At 39.5% G+C, this 25,040-nt stretch overlaps 1 protein-coding gene across 2 annotated transcripts in view; it reads right to left on the bottom strand.

The window, feature by feature from the left end:
* Positions 1-5,528: 5,528 nt before the first annotated feature.
* The window catches only part of SLITRK2 (SLIT and NTRK like family member 2), a 28,857-nt gene continuing 9,345 nt past the window's right edge, over positions 5,529-25,040 (bottom strand). For both annotated transcript variants that reach the window (XM_080365664.1, XM_080365665.1), the window contains exon 2: positions 5,529-24,826. In XM_080365664.1, the coding sequence (XP_080221790.1) occupies positions 22,210-24,826 (2,617 nt within the window). In that variant the 3' untranslated portion in view covers positions 5,529-22,209. The remainder of the gene's footprint in view (positions 24,827-25,040) is intronic.

The following is a 25,040-nucleotide window of genomic DNA, read 5'->3' as shown; positions in this document are numbered from 1 at the left end:
GTAAATTACCTGTCATTCTAGCAAGGCCTGGTGGTGCCCCCATCAATAACTCTGCACAGTAGCTTTGTGAGCAGCCTCTTGAGTACCCAGGTGGCCACTTCTCAAGCACGACCCTGAACTGCGGGATGTCAGGAGGTTTCTGGTGGAAGGACTGGGATGCAGCCTAGCCCTTGGCATTTGGTCAATGGGAAGTATGGCTTAATATCAAAAAATGAATGTTTTCTACTGCTCCCAGTACTCTGCTAATTATTCACATCTCATGAACTCAACAAGCTGTAAATAGCAGGCAATCACGCATTGTTTGGGAATCGCCTCCCTGCATTTTTACTTAGTTCTATAATACCAATATACACACGAACATGGAAACCTGTGAATCATTCCCAGGGAAGCATTGTCATGTCCTATAGACACAGGGCATTTCCTTACGTATTTACGGGTGCATTCTTTTTTTTTTTTTTTTTATGGAAACCAGATAATAAGTCTTCCTCAAGTGCTATAAATTATTGATAGATTATTGATATATCTGTAAACTAAATCCATTTGGTTTCTGGGATTGTCAAATATGGGAAATCTTATCTTTCTATTGATAATATTTTACTATAACTTTGTTCTTCCTGTTCCAAATGCCATCTCGTCCGTAGAAGTTGCACATAGAAGATGTAGGAAGTCTCACAGTTTCCGTATTCATGTTCAGTGAGATGCCAGATTTTGAAATATTGTGAAGGTGTTCACACCTCACACTAGATTTTAAACTCAATTTACAAAAATGTTTTATTACTGTTCCCATGTTTGATGCAGCTTGGCTGAGATTCCTTTCCCTCATTGGCATGATGTGTTGTTGTCTTCTTGTAGCAGTGTTGGACAAGGGATATCAGAAACTCTAAGGGTTGGGAGCAACCACTTGATTATCTTCTGTGATGCTGGCAGGCCTAAAAATGTGTATGGTATGGAGTGTGGATGGTTTGACTCTCCCTTTTTTCCTTGGCATATGCCCAAGTGCCAGAATCTCTTATAGATACAAGTCAAAAGAATGGACTTCTAGGAATGAAAGAAATTGTGAAGTACTGAAGAATCACTACTTTTCTGAGGGAGGTTCTCTGTTCTGCTCTTCTAGCTTCAGATCATGGTTGCTAAAAGGGGCCTAAATTATTAAAGCTCATATCTGAAGATCAGATTCTCTCTATATTAGCTGTAACTGCAATTTATTTTTTTCTCTTTGTTTTCCTAAAGATGGAAAAAAGTAAAACCAGTGGAGACTTAAAACAAATTCAGAGCACAATGAAACAATGGGTTCTCACTACCTTGATACTGCACTGTAAGCCACTGTTTTCTATTTCTGAAAGTATTTGTTCCATACTGCATTTCAGTGCATTTTATAATATCTTAGTCAAAATTTATTCTTTACAGGAGCATATTCTCTTACTGGGGACAAAAAAAAAATAAAATATTTTTTTTTCATAAATTTCTTATCATCCTGATACATATTTTATGAGAATTATGAAAAAAAGTATATAAAAATGCTAGAACACATTTTCCTTGACTTTCATAGCATTTATATTTTGATATATTTTGATAGATATTTGGCTTCCAGATTATGTAAACACTGAGCTGGGGTCTCCATATTTGAAAAGACAGGAAATTAAGAGTTTCTTCCTGACAAGTAAAATATAAAAACAATAATTTAACTTTCTGTATTAGGTGCAATCTTGCTTAATATACTTAGTAATTCCTGAAAAAAGAATTATTAATAGGAAGGCAGAAATATTTGCAGAGAGAACAGGTGTATGGGTTAGTCATCACTAAGGAAGACTGATTTATGGTGTGTGGGAATGGAAAGATGATGTTCATACTGTTTTTTCCAGTTTAAACATCAATTATGTGGTGAGGTGCTTCCAGATTTAGTGGCCCTGTGGTCTTATTCAGTACTGTGTGCTGATGGATGAGCTTCACCAAGATCATGACAGCAAATGAGATTCACCATCAACACATGTAAAGATTAAAACATCTATGAAAGTGGAAAGGATTTGGAATTAATTATTCAGTTCAGGAAAGAGATGTGGACATTACGGACAGCTTAATTAAGACTTCAGCTATGGTATGGAGTCCAAAAATACATTAAGAAGCATAAAGAATAAGATGAGGAATAACATGTAAAATATTATAATTAGACATAACTGGGAAATGTTCCCTCTGCAATTTTGATAATTCTGAACAAAACCCACACTTGTATTTACAAAAAAACCCCAACCATTCAGACCAAAAATTTAACAACATTCATAAGGACTCTAGTCAATTAATAACAAGAATAACAATAAGAAGAATGTTCACAATTATTTTTGAAAGAGGTAATAAACTAGGTGTTTCATTTCCATGCTTAATCCCAGTAAGGAAATATTAAATGGGGAGGAGAGATTATACCACAAATTGTAAAAAGTATTGTGTTGGCCACTATAAGAGAAGGATACAGGATTATAAGGCCCAGTGAACCACAGGATCAAGCTAGTGTAGTGTTCCTATATTTTGCCCTTTGCCTATGCTAGGTGAAAATTAAACCATGACAGTATTTAGACATGAGTTCTTTTGATGGAACTAGGGTCTAGGCAATGTGCATTAAAAGGTGTCTCATAGATCAAAGCAAAATGCTACAAAAATAAAAAAGAAACCGAAAAAGAACATTATTAAACTACAGGAAATTTGCTGTGTGCCCTTAAATGAAAGATACAAACACTTTTGAAATTGGTGTTGAAAAAAATATACTGAAGTTAATAATTAGTGCAAAGCAATATAGGACCTGATTAATATAACTGCACTCCATTGGCCGCAGTACAGTACAATATGCTGACTTCAATGAAATGATGTCACTTTTAATTTTAACAGTTTTATTAGGTATCTGCTTTAGGCTGTACTTGAACGGATACAGTCCAAATTCCCTGCTGGTGTAAATTAGTGTAGCTCCATAGGGATCTTGATCATTTTAGCATTAATGATCTGAACCAAGCTAGCTTGAACATAGAATTTCCTTTTGACCTTGTGACAATTTTTTTATTAATTTCATAAAGAAAGTAAATACAACTGAGCAAAGAGTAGATCCTACTACATTTGTAATAGTATTTTCTACAGGATGATGCAAAAGCAGAAAGTTCACAACCTCCATGAATGAGTAAAGGATACTGTAAAACACTTAGATGGAATGGAAGTAATCACTGCTTAACTCTGAGGGCAAAATAAATGCATTGGTGTTTCTTTTATCCCCTCAGTTAGAGACAGTGAAATACTCAGTGCTTTGCTTTCCCTCTGTCAGGCTCAGTAAATTCTCATTTTCTTTGCTTGTTAATGAGAAACATTTGTTTTCCCCTTCTGTCTGTCTTTTGGCATCTCTCTCCCCTGCTTCCCCACCCTCCCCACCCCCCCTTTTTCCTTTTTTTTTTTTCTTTTTTTTTTAATCCTAGCAATTCTGTATTCTTTACAGCTCTTATATCCCATCTCCAGCTTCCTTTTATTTCATTTGCTTTTCTTTTAGGCTTCTCTTCACTTTTTTCTCTCTTATCTTTTTCTTCCCTCTGTCTCTGGAAAGTTCAGTGTGCAAGTTAATCTAACAGCATGAAGCTAACTGATATTATCAGAACTTGTGAAATAGAAACTAAGCTCTCACTGACTTTTACAGCCTTCCAGTGGCAAATCTCACATGAACAAATTGGTTCTTGACATATGATCAGGTCTGCTTGCTTCTTAAAATATGCTTTATAAACAACCTGTAAGCCTGATTCTCCTTTTATTCTGGAAATGTTGTACATCTGTTTCACAACACTTACTACTCTCTAGAGCTGTTCTTGATGTGATAAGTGTAATCAAGGTCAGTTATAGCAAAATTACATTTAGCATACTTTATTATAATCCTATATATTAACGAGAAGTTATTGTCTTCTTCTGTGTGCCTATAAAGATTCAAGCTTTGTAAGAAAAAATATCTTCTTTACATGATTAATATATATGGAAAAAGCAGACATACTTTTGGTCTTAGAAAAACCTGGAGGGTCCTAGGAAAGGAAGGTGGTCTGTTCACCCCTGTCACATTCCCTGGATTGATTCACTTTTTCTAAGCCTTTGGACTAACACTGCTACCATTCTAATGACCCTGAATATCCCTGCCAACCTGTTGTCTGGACAGATTAATTAAATAACTGTTGCCCCTTTAAGGACATAGAATATGCCTTATTGTAATAATTAGGTTCTTAATGAAAATAACTTATTAAGTTTGAAATTATCCTGTTGGGAAACAGACAGAAGAAGTATCAGAACAGTATAAGCTAACCTCTCTAGCCTACTGTAGGACACTGGACTGCAGCTCTTACATCCATTCCTGATCCTGATACACACAGCATCCTGCTTAGTCCTGTGCTAGGCATGAGACGTGACATTAAAGTCTTCCCTCAGCACAGTGATTTGGCTCTGAATTTCCAAGCTCTCTTTTGAGCAAAGAGGTTCAGTGACAGCATCCAGGTCCAAAGCCCATTTAAAGCAGTGTCCAGGTGCTCAGGAAAACTGGATAAGGCCCCTAGAGTATAGGTGAGCTGAAACTTCCACATTGCTTGAAGGAAGCAGGAGACTGCCATTAAGGTTCACTTAACTCATCATGTGAGGAGCTCCCAGAGTACTTTGACGTGTCAGTCCGGCCATGAGCTGTTCTGTATGAAGCACAGGGCCAGCACGCGGCACCGGCGCTGCGGAGGCGAGGTGGTGGGAAGGCCGGCTTTTCACTGCAGCGGGTTGGGATTCTGAATTGTACATCCCGTTTCCAAGGGGTCTCTCACTCCTGATTTTACCCTTAACTAGCAAGTGATTCCTGCTCTTTACTCTTTTATTCAGAGGGTGGTTGGTATTGACCTTATGTATTTCAAGCAACTGCAGCAGTCCTACTAAATTTACCCACAGTTCCAAATATACATAGAGTATCATAACTGTAATGCCCTCATTCTGTCATATTTGCTTGAAATGTGTGTATCTATGTATTAGGTGGTTTTACCCTGACTAGAAAAATTATACAAAGCAGAATTAACTGTTTCTTAGTGTTCATACAGCTTCATTCTGTAAGTACTATTAAAATAATTACATTGACATCAGAGATAATTAACTCAGAGGCATGTTGATATTGTTTTCCTTGTAATTTTGTTTAATACAATTTTTATTGCACTGGCTCAGGAATACTTTTTAAACCTCCTAGTCTAATGGAAATCTTGTAAGGAGAGTAAATGCTTTAAACCAAGTCTAAATAAATTGGAAATAACTGAATGGACTTGCTGAATGGTAAACTTTGATATATCTATTTTGCCACAATAAAGTCAGTCAGGGCCGAAAAAGCTTTGTATATTTTCCCCAAGTACAGACAGACTCAAGATACAAAGTTGGTGCCCTCACCACCGAGATGCAGATGCTTGACTGGCCATGGCATAAACCAGGATGGTTATGGCTTCCATTTCAAGCTTCACTGTGCAGTACAGGCTCTACTAATACAGAAGCAACTATTCCTTTGCAATAAAAGATATGGTTGCTTTTATGTTGATCATCTTACGGGATAATCAATGGATATAAGCATTTGATAGCAACAGGTTATTAAAGAGAGTTGTTTGTTTTATATCGGTAAAGCTTTTGTTTAACCCCAAGCTCCTAACAGAACAGAGAAAGAGTGATTCCTCTGCTTGAAAGAGGATAGAAGGGCAGAGGCAGTGAGGGCTGTCATTCCAGTCTGTGTAATATGTGCATTAAATTTCTGTGGAAATCTCTGGGAGCTATGTATTGTGGGCATGATGCCCACCCTGCTGTGTCCAGTGGCAAAATTTCCACTTATTACATTGCTGTTAAATTAGGCTATTATTAAGTACCCTTTTTTTTTGTCTTTGGAAAAGTAGGAAATGTGCATGTATCTCCTGAAACTTTTGTGTATTCCGTTAATCTGGCTCTAAGATTTAAGGAGCTTTTTAAAAAGCAGTTGTAAACTCAACTGTCTTCAGGTTCCTGAACTTAACAGCAAAATCTTTCAGCAGCAGAGATTTGCCGAGCAGCAGAGGAAGGTCTGCTGCTCTAAGGTGTCATATCTAGGATACTCAGTAAGATTGCTAGTTTTTGCAGGTGTGATGTGGTCTCAGCGTAAAGCTGTTCATAGCAAGGAGAGGTAAGGCAGTTATTCCCAGGCTGAGAAATATGGCAGTGGTGAGCAGTCTCTCCATGGGAAAGATACAGAACCAGAAAGTGGTGGCTTGGCCCATGCTGCATGGTCTAAAATTCTCTTTTCAGCCACAAACTCAGTGTTTCCTCACAAATCACTGTTGCTGTCAGTTATTTCATATTTATGAAATATTTATTATATTTCATATAACTGTTTTTCAGTTATACGAAAGCTTCCTGTACTATACCACTGCTGTTCCAGTAAAGTCTTTAATCCTGCTCCTACTGAATTTACATAGACTTCAGCGATACAGGATGCATTAAAAGGGTGCAACTGGTTTACAGCATCTGTGATGGGTGTATTTCATTCTTTCTTAATAAGAAACAAAAAAAAAAAAGTAGATAATGGACCAATACCTTTAGAAGACTTGTCCCTACAGCCTGAATTTTCTTTTATACTTTGCGTGCCTTAGAGTGGAAAGTGAAGGGTATCAAATAACAATGAGCAACAATAACAATACATATCTCACACTTCAATAGCTCTTTCTGCCTGGGACTCTCAGAACTCTAAACACTAGCTGATGGAATCTAATGAAAAAAATACACACACCCTTCTTGCAAAGAAGGGAGTAATTCTGTAATTAATATGACTCATCTATGCGACTTTCAAAGAACTGCATTAACTTACTTGATTTCTCAGTTTGAGATTCTTGCTATAGAAGGAGACAAATTACATGCATTTTTGTGCATTTACCGAATTTACATTCTATTTGTGTATAAATTTCCCATGGGGAAATCCTTATCATCCTTACAGTTCTTCCAGTTAAGCCCACAATTATGCAATTATTGCATGGATGAATTGCCCTATTTGATCAGTTGGTATCCGAATATGTTCTTCTAGTGGAGCCAATGTAAATGAATGAGAGGTAGTTATTGCTGCTTTGTTTATTTTATGAAGGAGGGAAGTGTGGATATGTATAAACTGGGAGACAAGAAGGGCTCACCTACAGCAAGAGCACAGCCTGCATTGTCTTCCTGTCTCCTTAGTACAAAACAGAAAAATAAAATATGCATCTTTATTATTACAGAGAGCAAGTAATAAAAAAGAATGATTATTTACTTGCTATAGAAAGTAATATCCATGGCTTTCCAAACGAAGATTAATGGTGTTGAATCTGTGAGTAAGATGTTAAAAAGCCCAGTCAGGGTAGTCTTTGTTTTATGCATTGTATTACGCATTTTGTCAGTATGGTTCACAAGAGATGGATGGAGGCAAGGCTATTTGGGGAGGGGGGGTCTAGACACCTCCAGCAACTTGATCATTTATCTTTCTTTGACTTTTGCAAAAGGGATGACTAGAAGGTGTACAGTACAACCTGGATGGCTGCAGGGGCACCTTTTTCCTTATGTGAGCATCTTGGAAAGGCTAAAGCAGCTACTCAGACTTGGGTTTCACCTTGGGAGCTGGGTCAGAGGCCTCAGGGGATGGTGAGGATCCTGTGTCCTTCCTGAAAGGAGTGTCCCTTAATTGCCTGAGGCACTCTTCCTCTGGACAAATGTGACTGGTGACAAAATACCAGCAACTGAAAAAAGAGATCAATCGCCAAATTTTATAAACTCACATGACTTGTCTGGGTAACAATAGTTCTTCATGTTTGCACTGCTAGAGTAAAGCAGGCATGTAGCATCTTCTAGAACTGCTCAGAGCCTGAGAAACAAATGAGCATTCACAGCTTAAAAATACTCCGTATTTCTTTTATGACTGTCTATTCAAGAGGTAATTTATGCTTCAATTCAACACTTAGACACCAGTAAGCCTTTGAAAATGCTACCTTTTCCTCCCAAGCATTTTCATTTACAAAAGGACATGTAAAAAAGACTGGGTGATTTTTCTCAGTGAGTAATAGCAGAATGAGGTCACTCTATAAGCAGCAACTGTTACGATAGACAGCAGATCATAAAGCCATGGTTGGCTAAGCAGAATAATTTTAAATACTTTGCTACTTACAGCAACTATATATGGCTGGCACTGCTTCAGAGTGATCAACATGAAGATTCACAGCATTTGGTGGAATCTTTTGCTTGCTTATTATTCAGTATAAACCCACTCCCAGTACCTTCACGGTAGTAACTCCTAGGCATCTCCCAAATGACTTTCTCTTTCTCTCCTGTACTTCTCTTAAATCTAGTTGAATACATGAGACACACAAGTATCTTTGCTACTCTTAAGACTGCTGGATCTTTCTCTTTGTGTAAATATATCCAAATTTGGCCTTTAATAGCTGGAGAGGATGTAATTTTCCTGCTGTTGTGACACGTGTTGCCACTGAAGGATCTATCTGCTAGAAAACCTCATTTGTGGTTAGAGCACCTGTGTTTTAGAAGGACTACAAATCTCAAGTTACATGTCTGAAAAAGCCCTGTTGCCTGTAAGTAGATAAGGAGGGAGATGGGGACCTATATCTTAGGTATCTATGTAGGATTTCAGGATTAGCTAAGCATTGCTAAAAGGATGGTTTTCACAGAAGTAATCTGGGCATAGGCATAGGAAATTTGGTGCAACATTATCTGTGCTGAGTGTCTTCGAGAACAGAGGTAGATGGAGAAGATTTAAGGCTCAGGGAGCACTGAGAATTTCTGGCTGTGGGCAGGAAGGAAAGAGGTGTAGGGGGCTGCATCCCACTAACTGTATGCCCTTCTCATAAAAAATTTTATATAAGAGAACGTTTCTTTTTTTTTTTTTTTTTTTTTTTTCCTCTCGGTAAAAGTTTTACCTTGCCTTCAAAGTGTGGACAATTCATTTGTTTCTACAAGAAGTTTGAAGGTTCGTATGGATGTGACTTGAAAATAAAAACTGCTTTGGAGGTTTAATCTGATTCCTGTTCAATAAGACTTCCAGCTCTTATTTTAATTTGGGGAGAAGACTAGTCTAACTACCACACAAAGGCATCAATAGTGCACAGACAATGACGATTTGCCTAGGTGGGTGACATGAGTCAACTTGTGGTGGGACTGATTTCTTCTGTTAACTATAAAAAGAACACTGATGATCAAACTAGACCAGGCACCTCATGCTTAGGTAAGTATTGTTAAATGACATAAATCTCACATGAATGACAAAATCGAACAGCAAAAAAAGCAACTTTTATTATAGAGAAGCATCTGTGGAGGCAATAATGCTTACAGTTCATCTGTCAAAGGACCTTCTCCTGTTATCACAGGAGTCTCAATGTCTTGCTGCACTGGACTAGAGAGTGCAGTACTGCCCTGTTTGGTATAAAGATCATAATTTCTCTACATTAAAAGGGTAGATCAGTGCACAATTTTCAAGAACAACTCAAGCACAGATTCCAACGGAGCAGCTTTCCTTAAAAATTGATGTTGCTATGTGACCCACTTTATTCCAAGGGCAGGGAGAGTCCGGTATTCTTTCTGTCATCCGTGCTTTGAGAAGGCACTTGGAGTCAGGGTCAGTTAATAATGAAAACAAGACTCATATGTTCTTTCATTTTTGAGGTTTTCATGGAGTCCCGTTACCCTAAGTCTTCTCTTCAGGATGGTCCTGTTCATGTATTTGGGGCAAATGAGTATTTACCTCAGTCTAGAAATGCAAGGTTGGTTCTGTGGCGTTCCTCATCTTTTCTACATGTCTTCCACCCCTATTTAAAACCAGGCTGGTTTCTGAAGATAATATTGTTCATCATAGAGGAGACAAAACCCATTGGAATACAGCACCATGTGTTGGAGTATTAACAGAGGAGGAGAGCTAAATTATTTAAAGTTGTTGTCCCCAATGTTTGCTGCCCTGTGGGAAACAACACTTAGCTATTAACACGGTATTGGCAATATGTTTTCCTCCACAGGGGCTGGGGACTGCATCCAGAATAGTGTCTGTTCATCCATCTATACCTCCTCCCAGCATTTTCAAATTCAGTGGCAAAGTGGGAGTCTTACTTGTTTGGTCAGTCAGGTCCCTTAACAAGAAGGCAGTGCCAGATTTTGCCTCCTGTGTTTGTATGTACCCTATGCACAGTGTGACTGATTTCAGTGGGTACATTCAGAGGAACTCCAACTCAGCATGACTAATGATGAAAAAATCACAAACCCCCACCTTTGTAAACTGTGGGAGCTCTCTGATCTGTACTTTTCTGGTGGCAGCCATATCTGTTGTCACAGGCAGAGCAGCAACATGCACATTCTGGGATGCAGTTTGTATCTTGGTGGCTCCGCCACTGGATTCCTATGTGACCACCAACACCAAGTCCTTCCTTTTATATAACCATTTTAATATTTACCTTCCTTTGTGCACTTGTTGAGGCATATTACTTATTTTATCTTTTCTTTAATAGCGACAGCTTATTCAGTGCAATGAGATTAGGAGGGTCAGGGCAGACTCCCACGACTCTTGAAGGGAGCTGTGTGTGCTACTCACACTTTGCCAGTCAGCTGAAACACGTATCACTCCAGACAGGATTCCTTAGTCCTGAGATTTCTATCAGCCCATTGGATTTCTTACCAAATTAACCAGGTTTAGGAGAATGTTGACGGCTTTAGGTGGGTAGACATCAACCCGGTGCAACTGGATGAATGTGTATGCCCTGCAAGCAGTTCTTGGGGCAGCAAAAAGGCCAGATGCCCCACTGCCTAGTTTGGTTATGCCAAAGCCCACCAAAGTCTGATTGTGGAATGCGGGATGGCAAGTCATGCTGGAGAAACCTGTCTTTATGTGTGAGTGTGGGGGTCCCTCCTAGAAGGACAGTGGCCTCAGTCTTCTTGGTGGCCTTGATCTTCTCTTCAGGGCTGTGCTTTTGTCCCTGTTGTAGTTCCACTTCTGTCCCTTACTTCCCCTTTGCAGAAGAAGCCTGGCTCTTTCTTAGCCTGACTGCTCAGCCCAGCGGCAGCAAAATTGAATTTATCCATTCAATTAATTAAAATAATAAGCAAAAATCAACAGATCAGAGAACTAGCATTGCAGTCAACATTGCAATCCATGTTGCTAAATGGAGTTACTTCAGCTAAGGGTATATCCCATGTTATTTCCACATTCATATTTTATTAATTTGGAAGAAACTGTTACAGGTATTATTAAATTGGAATCTCATATAATGGCAAGTGTTCTGGAAAGATGCTGGCAAGGCTTGCAAAGTTTTGTTAATTTTGCTTAAAGCTTTCACAGCTTTCACTGTGGCTTTTTCACAAAACTAAACTTGGAGGATTAACACCGCTCTCATGGTACTCTGTTTACCCATGGAATGTTGGTCAAAGGGAGAAAAGTGGACAACTTCAGACTTTTCATGTCAGTGCTACTTACAGAACAAATACCCATTGGCAGAGTAAGAGCCTGCAGAAGAAGAAAAGAAGCTTTCTACCTATTGTGCAATAAATCAAAAGGTTCCAATGAATTTCTTCCAGTGTTAGCAAAACTGCTTAATCTAGGATTTCAAAGGGTGATCAAAACTATTTTCAGTTATTCCTGACTTGCACTTGTATAATTCCAGACTGAGCTGAGACTTTTTCCCTCGTACATTCCTTTATTTAAAGGCAATAGAAAGGAGAGAAAGAAGTGAATTTCAATGATTAGAATCCCAATGTGTGGGAAATATGACTTCAGTTCTTCCTCTGGAACATCTGAATGAGACCAAATAATTACAAGTTCTTCACTAATAAAAAGCAGAAGAAAAAAGAAACAATAACAGAACATTTTCAGAAATTGGATTTTCGTTATCTGTAATAATACAGGAAGCTTATCTATTGTGAAAAGAGCAAGCCTGATTCTAACGTGGCATAAATATTTGCTTGATAATAAGGTTATGTATTTAAGATGAAGACAATATATTGCTCATAAAGAAGAAACAGCTGTGGCCATCCTTGGGAAAACATGACTTTCTAAATGTGACTTTCTGCACGTCCCAAGACTCTACTAGTCTTTGAAAGTACATTTACTGTTGCAGTGCACTTGCCATTGATTACAGACTCACATCCAGACTCTGAGGGTGGCAGAATCGTATGCAAGACTTGTTGAGTAGCTTTGATCTTTCAGAATAAGGAGTCCCAAATGGAGAATACAAAAATATTCCTTTCCTTCTCATGACTTTGTATTACTAACTCTTAAGACTTAAGAATTAAAAGATTTTGTAAAGCACCAAATGTATAAATGTATCAGCTGAAGAGTTCTATTGCATAATCTACTCATCTGCATCCCAAAATGAACTAGGTGGTGAACTTTCAGAGATCTCTTTTTTTTGAATGTGACTAAAAATACCCAAATAATTGTATTGGCTCTAAAGCAGTGAAATTAAGGTGAATAACATAGTGTATTGCTTATAGTGGTGATCCCTTATGGAAAAAAAATGTTGATTGCTTAGGTTAGGAGGTCTACAAAACAAAGTGGCTGCATCCTCAGCAGCTATAAACCATTACAGGGAGGTTTGTGGAGCTAAATGCTATTTACAGCAGCTAAGGATCTGGATACTCTTACTTAAATACTAACCTCTGTTACTCTCAAGAAAGAAAAGTTAACACTTAAAATCTCTAAGATGAACACATTAAAAGGATCATTGAATGTTTACATTCCTTGATCTAGATTTTTTCCCAGAACTTAAAGAGAACAATTCTTTTCAAGGACTCGTTGAACTACTGCTTTTGATGTACTTCTGCTGGTCCAGGACAGATGGTTTACACTGCATTGTTAGAAACATTTTGTGGTGTAACACAGATATTATCTTCTATATAAATAGCCTCTAAACAACTGCCAAATATCTAGAAATATAAAATTGTGCTTGAGATCAGAGCACCTACTATATCCAGCCAAAAAAAACCCATGTCATTAACAGTCTAGAAACCAGAAATAATTAATTTTTCATGTGTCCCATTTTAGGAAGGAGCAAGGAAAGTGAGAGCATCAGCCTTGGCAGTCTCAAAATTTAGATGGGCACAAAACCAAAACCTAAACCAGAATAACATGCCTAGCCAGTGAATGAATTTTTGTTGGCTAACCAAAAGCCAATTTAAAAGTGGAGGTCAAATCGTGGCTCCATTGCACTGAATGGATACACTGCCACAGGTTCCTGCAGCATGTAGTCCTACATTTACAAATCGGCTCTCTGTTGCATCCTCAGATTGCTCGGCCTGACTTGTCCATGTACGTTCTGGAAGACTGTCTGTGGAAAATGCTGGGCTTTCCAACACACCCAGTTGGATTTCACAGTATGTAGCTGGGCTGTAATATAGAAAAACATGCCCACACTCTGCATTCAATGGGCAAAAGAATTATTACAGTAACTATGGAGTAGAAAAAAGGAGAGGTTACAGAGGACAGGGAAGAGAGAGAAAAGGAAAGCTGAATGAATTTCTTTCTCTCCCCAGAGTGCCAGGTTCTTATTTCAGCAGCTGTCTGCCACTCAGAGCCTCTTTTGGCTCACTTACTAGCATAAAAGCTGTCTGCAACAGTCAAACTGACTTCATGCAGAAAAAAGGTGACTAAAAAATAACTGGTACACTAAGAACTATTGCTGAAAGGATTCTATAGGGCAGAAACAGACAAGGTGATTCAACTCATCCAGAGAGGGAAAATGTAGGAGATGGGATACTGTGTGTTTTCAACAGTTTAAAAACAATCTGTAGCTTTTTTTGTTTTGTTTCACCATTTCATTCCATGTATGCCATCTCATTTTACAAGGAGATAGTGTCTGTTTTTAACTGTAAAAACAGAAAACCAAACTAAATCTGAAATGTACACACCAGATCCTTGGATCAGAATAATATACGCCAAGCAAAGAAGCAGTAGACTATTGCGGTATTTGGAGGAAGCTATAAAGCCATAAGCACTGGCTTTGAAAAACAATTATACTGGACATTTCTCATCAGTAGATCTCACTAGACTAAGGCAGAAATTATCATCCTCCTCATTTAATGATGCAGAAATTAAAGCATGGGGACATAGGTATGTCTTGTGCAAGGTCACTGGCAGAACTAAAAAGAGAACACTAATTTCTCAATTCCCAGCAAATGAGCTCTTAACCAGGCCCACTGCCAAATAAATAAAAAAATACAATAGTATAAACAAAGTCCTTCGTTGGTTCAGTTTTAGGCATTCACTGTGAATTATCTATTAGGACTCTACAGCTAGGAATTATTCCCACGCGTTAACTGGAGAACAAGAAGCCATGGAAAACATAATCCACCAGCAAATTTGTAAACACTGCATTATGGAAAAGAAGAACACATTAATAAATAAGAATTATCCACTCAGCTTTGCTAAGTAGCTTATGAGTTAGATGGGATGGTAAATATGGTCTCAGAAAACACAAGCTAAAAACTACACTGCTAATTAAAGTGTGAACTGTAGCATTAAGCATTTTCCCCACTAATGTCTTTTCACATGAGCCATGCTTATGTCTCAATTGCAATAAATCTGGTATAGCTTTAAGGTTGGGATTTCTCAACTGTCCAAGAAAATTGTCTGTCCAATTCCCTTAGCCATTAGGTAAGCAGTTTGTGTAACATTTCCCTTTAGAAGTTCCACAAAATATAGGCATTTGTGTAAGCTCTTTGAATTATGAAAGCTAAAGTCTTTTAGCTTTCTGATAAGTCTCCTTTAAAAACATCCTGACAGATAAAACAATTATAATCTAACTTCCCCTCCCGCCCTTTCCCCTCTCCCCCACTATCTTGCATAAGAAGACAACCCTCCCCCCCCACACACACACACCAGGTTTTTAGATTTCCTTTTGATTCACTAATAATCATCATAAATCCCTCTGAAACCTTCAGAAAAAAAGCCCAGAAAATTTGAAAGGCTTTTTCCAACCTCTAACCCCCTCTTTTTTCTATTGTAAGTAAGCATGTAAGCTGAATATTATAAGGTTTTCCACACATTCTTATTACTGCGTATGTGTTTCAAGTTAGAATACATTTGAATAGAAGCAACAGTTCAGCAGAACACAGCAGATGTGATGGGAGCAGTAAAGCTTTGCTTGCTTGAGTGGATCATTGAGTTTCTGAAACACTTCTGAGCGGTTCAAGTCTCAGCTGCCCTGGTACTCGAGGAACTTGGCTATTTGTGAAAAAAGATAAAGGAAAAACAAAGACTTAGCCGAACATATTCCATTTGCCCACCATGGCAAGAATATGGTCGGGAATAATCAAGGATTAAAATTTAGCAGAGACGTAAGAAACTTGAGATTCCAAGCAAAACCTCACCCTCCCAGGAACAGGAGATGTGATGGCAGTTAAGATCCGGGCCGTGCTTCAAGCCAAAAGGTCACAGCGTGGAATACTCAAACATTACTGAAAAACTGATACTTAGTGGCTCAGGTATAAACTTGGTGTGTGCTGACTTCAGATTTACGTTAGTGAGCATTCAGTCTGGAAAACTCCCAAATGGCTTTTTAGGTGATGGTGAGAGGACATAACCATTTTTCTCTCTCCTCTGCCGCTCACACTTCGGTGCATTCAGTGACTGCCCTTGCTCGGTGAGATTGTTGTCACTGGTGTCAGTCCCAGGGGATGCTGCTGAAGCCTCTCAGGTGTAAAGCTAAAAATGGCACTCTGCATCCACACCCAGATCGCTCAGATTTGACTATACACTGACACCATTAAAAGCCTCTCTGACAGCTTTGCTTCAGTATTATATTGTTTGTTCTTTTGCGATTAGAAGAGAATTTATGTAGATATTACATTTTCACAGTGGTTTCAACATTTTCTGTTCATTTTAGCTGTCCAGCTAAGATACTGGCATGTACCAAGTCAGTAACAAATCCCTGGGGAGAAGGAAAAAAAAGTTTTTATCATGTGAAAAAACTGCCTCAACTACAATTCTTCTGCCTCTCACATGAGAGGCTCTCAGAACAAAAATCAAGATGTCTTAAAATAGACTCTGTCATATTATCAGTGATGTCAAGGGGATTTTTTTCTAAGCTTTTTAATGGAAATAGGTCTTATCTCAAGAGGAGATAACTGCAACAGGTCTATATACATTAGCTGTGCCTTTCCCAATGCAGATAGCATTCTTAAAATGGCTGTACTGCCTCCGACTCAGAAGATAACTGGTGCTGAACACTTCTGGCTCTGGGAAGCAATGCACATGCAGGGCAAGAAAAGAAAATACAAGGAATCTTTGTTGCTAAGATGCAAATCTATACTTGTCCTGTTGCCATAAAGAATCCTGACACCATATTGCAGACACTTTGTAATGTTGGTGTAATTTCTGTTACTGCGAATACGGATTTACATTATCTCCATTTCTAAATGGTAGTGCCACCTTCCTTTTTAAGATCAGCAGCAATGTTTTGCGTTCCTCTCAATTTGTAACCAACTGCATATATATTTTTTGATATTTTTGGTTTTGTGAACAGTTTGCTGAAAAGTTACCTTTTACAAAGGACTTTATAAGTTAAAAGACTATGGCGTTCATTACACATATGGTTAATTCATTGTATTTTAAAAAATGGAGATAAAAAAGTTTAGGAAATATTGCTACTAGCTCTACTCTTGCAAACTTTACCTTGGTTACTTTTTCAAGCATACTGCATTACCACTGCAGTGGTAATATAGATGCATGCACAAATAGGGCAACAATCAGATAAGAACCAAATTCTGAACACTTCAGTTACCTGAACATCCTTAAAGATAACGGAGGTGCACCTGGCCTCTAATTTCATCCCTCCAAGTGTTAACAGCATGCAACAAAAGCCGCTGCTGTACTCAAACGGGGGCCCTCTGTGTTTATGAGCTCAGGAAGAAAACCAGTGTTATGATGTCTTGTTTTTCAAACTTCACTCATACTCTTGAGTCTACTTGGTCTTTAGAATGACTGCATCTCCGAATGCAGCTCCAACCTTTCTTTCATTCAAATGATCCATTCATCTGTATTCATAAACATGTCAATCTACCAGTTAAAAAAATTCAACTAACCCTCCAATAACAAAAAAACCCAAAACCCTTCTCATTAATCCACCTCCTTCATTAACTAGGATTAAAAACCTTAGTCAAAATGATTGGCCTTGTGCCCAGAAAAGCTATAAGATCGATAATCCAAACAGACTTAATGATCCTCCTACAAAAGAATAACTTCTGTACTTCTAGTACAGAACACTTTTTCAAAGTGAAGGGAAAAATACAAGAAATGCCACATCATCTGCGTAAGTTAATTTCTCTGTTGGTTTGAAGTTGTACAGTGGGGGGAGGGACTTTGGGAAATAGTGTGGGGTTTTTTTTTTTCCTTCTCTCTCTGTTAAATGACATTTACCATCTGCAAAAACAGTTATGTGAAAAATCACAAACTGTATCAGTGATTAGCCTGTAAAAGCCTAAGAAGTTTCATTAACATCTTCAGTATCTTATTTCACTCATGAGCAGTTTAAAATTATGGCATTTGTATTCCTATCCAACATCACTATTCTTTAAGACTTTTATTTAGGCAATTTAGCTTGTTGGTATCCTTATTTTGACCCTACTAATTACAGCTTCTAACTTTAAGAAGTTTGATATTTGTTTTAGAAACTCAAGGGCTGATGGGAAGAAAACCAAACCAAACTAAACCCTACTGTATAGCTCTCTGTTAGCACAAGAAGTTGGTGTAAAAAGCCAGTGCCTTTGACTGAAGCAGGCTATAAACTCCATGGGGAGCATTCCTCTCTTGGACAGAATGGAAACGTCTTGGGCTAGAGACTAGCAGATACTCAGTGGAGAATGTGAGTTGCCTGTGGGTGTGCTAGAAAGCGATCAGGCTGGGCTGACTGCAGCTATGTGAGAATTAACCATCTAATCAGTGCTCATCATCTATCCTCTCTACATTTACTGGAGACAAGCAGGCATATCTGTAGCCCATTTCATGCCATATGTATTGGGAGGGAATAAATCACCTTTGGATGGCCTGGTTTTTGCTATGTACTCCGGAGACCAAACACAACCAGTTTGAGTCTTGAATTTTATTAGCTAATTTTGGCAAGATTAACCCATTCTGAAGACAACTTGCTGAAATTACAGGAAAGTGTGAGGTGATGCCAGTAGTTTCAGATAGCTCATCTGTTGGTTCTTACTCAAAACCGCTGCTTGCATAGCCAGGGTTGGCACACAGGGAATCCTACGTGGAAGCTGAAACACTATTTGATCTTACACTTCTCTCCTCTGCTTAAGGAGTGGAAGAGGGAACAGCTATGTAGACCTTCCTCCAGTGTGGCCCCCAGGAATTCCGCTGGCATCAGGTGCCTTGGGGCTACTCAGCAATGCCACGGGAGGGGGTAAGGGCTGAGGTCTCAGTGCAGCAGGGACATCAGTTCCCTTCAAGGCTGAAATAAGTCCTCCAGAGCTAGCTAGGGAAGAAAAGGAGAGCCCAAGGGGACAAATATGAAAGGAAGGGTTGGGGCATTACACGGTGAGGGCTTGGGAAGCAGATAATAGAGGTGAAGTAGGAACTGAGCAAATGCTGGAACCTGAAAGGGTGAAATCTGATGGAAAAAGAGACTGCAGAAAGGACTACCAGTGGGCTTTTGGAGTAGCTCCGCAGCAGACTTGAGAACCCAGACAGAAAGTGCATACCCTTTTGCAAAAAGCTGCATTTGGTTTGTGGGGAGAAAAAGGGAAGGCACTTAACCCATCATCTTCTGGGTGTTTTCTGTTGTTAGCAAAGCTGCATCACCCCAGGAGACAGATGCCTCCCTAGGAACCATAGGGCAGTCTGGCCCCAGTAGTGCAAGGTTAGCATCTCTGTCCATTTTGCCATTGAAGTTTCTTACTGAAAACCTGTTTCTAAGTCATCGATAAACTTTACTTCACGCTTACACAGAAAGATCTCTTCAAAAATGTATTCACGCACTGGAAGCGTACTGCCCCTCATTTTCACTGGAGATAACTGCATAGTTTTAACAGTGCTTCGGTTGCACTGTTACTGTTTCTGTAAAGGTCAGTATGTCCACTTCCACAAAGGAAAGCTTATGAAGAAAGGAAACTATTTCCTCTGGAAAAAAACACTTTGCTAACCTGGTTACATAATTTTCAGAGTTAAAGTTTTCAAACTATGAAGGAAAATTTTTTTCAGACTCATTACCAAGCCACTACTCAGGCAACCAGCTCTCCCCTAACAAGCAGCAGCTTCCAGGGCTGCACAGCTAAAGAAACGTACAGACCTTCTACACAGCAGCTACCGACACACTTTCCCTGTTAAACAAAATCTCTTTAAGCGTAACTGAAAAAAATCTCCTTCTCTCTCACCTAGACACACTATGAAAAGAATTGCTTAACGGATGTCAGCTGAAGGGTATAAAAACAAACGTTAAAGATCTACAGCAATAATGATTTTTCAGTTGGTACTGGTGATGCAAAATAAAATCTAGCCACTAAATAAATTCCACTAGGAAAGCTAAGGAAAAATAAGGCAACAGCAACCTTTGTAAAATACAGCTGTGCTACCAAAGCAAACATGCTGAGAGTCCGAGGATGAGACAGTAAAAATAAACAAGATAAAGTTACTATAAAGTTACTAAAATAATCAATCCCCTATCTCTGTTGTCTGCAAACACTAGAAAATTAAAAATATTTTTGTAGGAAAAATTGGCATTTTTCTGAGCAAAAAACCTGTAAATAGTTCTGGTTCACTGGAGAATAACAATATCCTAGCTGCTACAGTGCCAGATAAAAGATCCCACTCCTTTTGCAGGCAATACGAGTTAATAACTTAACTTTAAAATAATATTTCTACTTTTCTTAGGGCTTCAGTAATAAAGTCTTTTAATTACCCAGGGAAAGAAACCATAATAAGACAATCACTGCTGGAAGCTTTCAAACAAGTACCTCACTCGGAGGATGCTATTCCAGTCAAACGTTCCAAGTTCAACTAACGTAATACTGTTTTGGCTCCTTCTTGAAGTGAGACCATTTTGAAGGCTGATTCTTCAGTAGTTCATTGCAGCACTTCAATTTCAAACCTGATCTAATGAACAGCCATAGATGCTACAGACTCTAAACACAAAGAATTGACATGTTAGCATATTAACGTACTCAGATGTCACATAAATCATCAGAAGACAGTTTACTGAATGGCTCAGATATCTGGCAATATACATGCAAAGCCTCCTTAGCTCTTAAATAAAAAGCAACTTCCTTTTGGCAAAGTCCTGATTAGAACATTGGTTGTAGTTATTTATAGCTCAAATGCTATTGCTGAAAAATTTTCAAAGTTGTAGATACGGTATTAATAACTATAGTAAAGCTCTAAAAATCAGTCAGCAGAGGCCACTTCAATCTCCGCATGATAATAAAGGATTATTATGTGCAGTAACCTATTTATGAAAAGGAAACAGTGTGCTTCTTTCAGACTCCATCAATTGCTTTAATAAGGAATTGAAAAGCCTGGCCTACTTTATATGCAGATCACCATCCCAGTTGCATAAGGATTTACAATAGACAAAACAAAACTGTTTTTGTTGTAAATAAGGGCTGTTTGTTTAAATTGCACAATAATGTTTGCATCTAGAAATTATTTAGACGTTAATAAGACTTAATAAAGTTTGACTGTTTACTTGTTAATAAAAATGGTTTTAATATTCTCCGGGAAGGAAACGTAAACTGAAGGTGATAATGTAAAGCTTGGAGTAAGAGAGGCCTGAGTTAATGGGAAAGGAGAAGACTTACTGCATTTGTTCACTGATGGGCTTAAAAAAAACCAATGTTGAGAATAGAATTCAGTTAACTTAAAGCATTTTATAAAATTTAAGATACTGAACTTAATAGTGGTTTTTTCTAGTAGGTTAGAATTATTGCAACATTACTTTTGCTGAAAACGACATAATTTAGACTACTGGAAGTTAGTGTGATGCATATACTGATTTCTGCTGCCTTGATTTGGAGGACTTAAGACTCCCAGGTTCAAATTTTAACTTTGGCATTGGTTCATTTGCCTGTATGTTAATAAATTTAATGAGGTGTGGGATGACCCCTGCTGGTATCCCTGCTTATTAAAAAAAAAATAATAATAATGTATCTGGCAGGAAAAGGACATGTTAATTTCAGTCCAAAAAAATTACAAATATAAACTGTCATAAATTGTATAAAAATACTTAATTTAATGCATACAATATTATGAATAATGTTCTCTTAAGTATGAAAATGTTAAACCACTGAACATTACTGTGTTAGAGCTGCTATGCAATCTTTTAAGAAGGACGTTAATTGTTCAATTCACTATGACATTGTGTTAAACGTCTTTTATTAATGAGCTATTACTCCTAGCTGAGGCATCTGATAACCTCCAGTCTGTTGGTAAATCCTCTCGGTTGCTGTCAGTAAATCACTCTAAACAAACCTAGAGGGAAAAAATACCCCAATAATTCACATTTGAGTCTGTAAGAACTCAAGAAGAGTCCTAGAACTATCCATTTAAAGAAGGGCAGCTTTCCTATAAATCAAACCTTTCAATTCAATGCAGCTGACATAGATCTATTTTACAATTTTTTTTTAATTTCAAAAATACAACACATTAAAATAGGATCAATTTATCAAAGCTAAGAGCAACAATTAAGTAATAATGTACTTAAAGTGCAAAGGCACTTTAACACAAAAAAGTGACGCCCAGTGGCTATACTTGGTAATTGAAACAGCAGTACTGTATATTATTATTTACAAAAGAAAGTCATAGTCCAGGAAAAAAGATCTTTGGAGATCTTCTACATAATACATTAAGTTTCCACTTTGAAATGAAAAGAAAAAGAAAAACAAACAAACAAACAGGAAACCCAAAGACCTCTTTCCTCATTCCCTTTCAAATCAAAAAGAATTTTGCAAGATCTATTACAGAAACATACATTTGCAGTGACAGTTCCTATAGAAGGGTCAAAAGGAGAGAGATCTAGAAATAACTTAAAGGGAACGTTGCAGAAGCAACACCATATCCCTGCTATGCTGTAAGGGTTCCATTTCTCTCACTCCCTCTCCAATTTAAAAAGTGGAAATGTTGGGAATGCAACAGATGACATCAGCACAGATGTCAGACTCAATCAAACGTGATGCTGAGATCATTTAAAAATTTTCCTTTGTCTCCCACCTCCCCCCTCACAGCTGACTGATTGCAGTTTGTTTTTCCAGAACTTCGAGGTAGTCTGGTTCTGTTTGTAGCTTTCCTTGGAGTAAAGGATGCTCAGGTTTAGACTGTTCTGCAAAATATTTCCTGGGAGTTCCATATAAAACAGTTTTATTTATCCTGTCCTGGTTTTGGCGTCTTGATTCATATGAAGGGGCAAACTGCCTTTTGGGTAAGGTGCAAAAGTTATAATGAACTAATCCTCCGGCAGGGAGTTCCTTGACCCTTTCCGCAATATTTTGATACAGAAGCTCTGGTTCCCTTGGCGAGGACTGCTTTTCCAGTAATTCAGCTGCACTGATTGTAAATGCAAGACTGGTGGGATCTTCCTTTTTGTGGTCAAGATTGCTATAGCTAAACTCATGGAGATTCCTGTAATAGGCAACTGGATCCCCCTCCTTTTGCATGTAGATTGGGTTTTGGCACATCTGTCCAACAGGAGGGGGAATGTAGTTATAAACATGTCCTTCGGTTTTATCATGGGTCTCAGTGTTGTAAGACCCATACTGGAGCTGAAACGAACTTATGTCTAAGTTGTTTGCGCTGCTGGGCATGCTTTGCACCCCCTTCCGGCGCTTAAGGACAAAGACAAACAGCCCTGCCCCGAAACAGACCGACAAAATAAACACAACCAGCAAGCCCAAAATTAAGACAGACAGCGGAACTTCAGTGTGTATTTCTGGGTAGGTGCTGGGCGAGACACCAAGGAGATGGGGTGTATCTGTGTTCTGGTTCATGGAGAGGAGAGAAGAATCTGACAAGCTGGGGTTCTCTGGGCAGATTGCTTCTTTGCTCAGGAATTTCAGATGCTCTCCAGAGTGTTTGGTGGGAGACTCACATATGACTTCGTTGATAACCACGGGGGGATTGGATTGCTGGTTGTTCTGGTCAGTGACTTGCTCTATCCAGTTCCTCAGCCCCAAGATGTCACATGTGCAGTCCCAGGGGTTCTCCTGGAGGTCTATCTGAATTAGAGCTGAGAGCTGGTCCAAGACTCCTCTCACAGGCAGGTGTGAGAAATGGTTGTTTCTAAGGTTGAGTCTGGTGAGGGAAGTGCTGCCAAAGACGTCGTCAGGCAAAGATCTGAGCAGGTTGTTATTGAGAAATAACAGGTGAAGATTACTCAGAGCATCAAAGGTGCGTGGCAGGATCTCCTTAATGACATTGTACTCTAGGTAGAGATATTGCAGGCTGTGCAGCCCGTGGAACATAGATGGGTACAGAATCTCAAGGTAGTTGCCATTAAGATAAAGTCTACGTAAACTTGTGAGGTTTGTAAAGGCACCTTCTTGTATCACGGCAATTCTGTTATTTCCTAGATGTAACAAATCCAGAGAGCTGTACTCTGCAAGATCAGTTCTATAAATGACTTGCAGATAGTTACTGGTAAGGTAAAGTTTCTTTGGACTGGTTGGCCTAGGGTGGAGATCAGAGATGTTACTTATCTTTTTCTCTTGGCAGTTCACATTTAAGCCATTGTCTGAGCCCTGTGAAGTGCAGATGCAGCCAGCTGGGCAGGTGATGGGCACAGGAGACTTTGTCTGGTAAACCATGATAGGTCCGAATATTTGTCTGTCTTTTGACACAGTGACACGGGGTGTGGGGCGGTTCCTTGTTTTGGGTGGCCGGCTGGCTTTTGGGGCTCTGGTGGGACTGATGGCAGAGTTGGCTGTGGGCGATAGCCTTGAGATGTGTGGGTCTGAGAGGACAGGGTGTTTTTCCTTCTGGTTTGAATCACTGGAGCTTTTTCTAGGGCAGAGATCTTGCCTGGTGAGCTGGGTCACATCTTTCCCATGGAGCCTGAAGGGGGTTTCGCAGACTATCTCACCCACGAACACGGTGATGGTGTCTAGCCAGGCCTTGAGTGGCAGCAAGTCACAGGTGCAGTTCCAGGGGTTTTCCTCCAGCTGGATTTCCATGATGCCTCCAATGTGCTCCAGCACACCAGCAAAAGGCATCATCTTCAGCCGGTTCCCCCGCAGGTCCAGGTGAGTGAGGAGCACAAAGCGGAAGACATTGCTGGGCAGGGACAGCAGGAGGTTGTCATTGAGAATCAGCACTTTGAGCTTGTTCAGCTTGCTGAAAGCCCCCGCCTCAATGGCGCTGATGTAATTGTAATCAGCCTGCAGGTACTCCAGACTCTCCAGGCCCAGGAACGTGTCCTCCTTCAGCACTTCCAGCTTGTTGTTATTGAGGTGCAGCCTCTTGAGGGTGCGGAGGCCGCTGAAGGCCCCCGTGCGGATCTCCTGCATGTCGTTGTTGCCCAAGTGGAGGGTCACAGCGTTGGAGTAGTTGACAAACTCATTGGGGAACAGGCGGGTCAGCGCGTTCCCGTTGAGAAACAGCTGGTAGATCTTGGATGGTGGTGGCAGGAGGAGGCTGACGGTTGTAAATCCTTTGTTTTCACAATTAATGTTCAGCACGTTCTCCTTCTCCTCGCAAGGGCAGCGGCTCTTGCTGCAAATGTCTTTGGCAGGTTTGCGACTCTCTGTCTGCGAGATCCCAGCCACTGTTAACAAACTGAGCAACCAAACACCCTTCAGCATCTTTATGCGCCGTCGATCCCCACTTTGGTACCTACAGTCAAACCTTTTGAGACAGTTAAGGAGAGAAAGAAGAAATCTCCAGTGAAAACAGCCAGGCGTGGGGGCTGCGAGGAGAGGGCAAAGCAGGTTGCAGGGCTTCGGGCAGAGGGGGGGCGGCAAGGCAGCGACTTGCAAAACTCCTCTGATCACCCCCCCCCGCACACACACAGAGACCCATCCTTCTCCTCTCGGGAAGCGCCCGCGGAGCTGCTGGGGGG

This window comes from Falco punctatus (genome assembly GCF_963210335.1).
Source record: "Falco punctatus genome assembly, chromosome: 15".
Taxonomy (NCBI): Eukaryota; Metazoa; Chordata; class Aves; order Falconiformes; family Falconidae; genus Falco; species Falco punctatus.
This window is presented reverse-complemented; position numbering and strand designations above follow the sequence as displayed.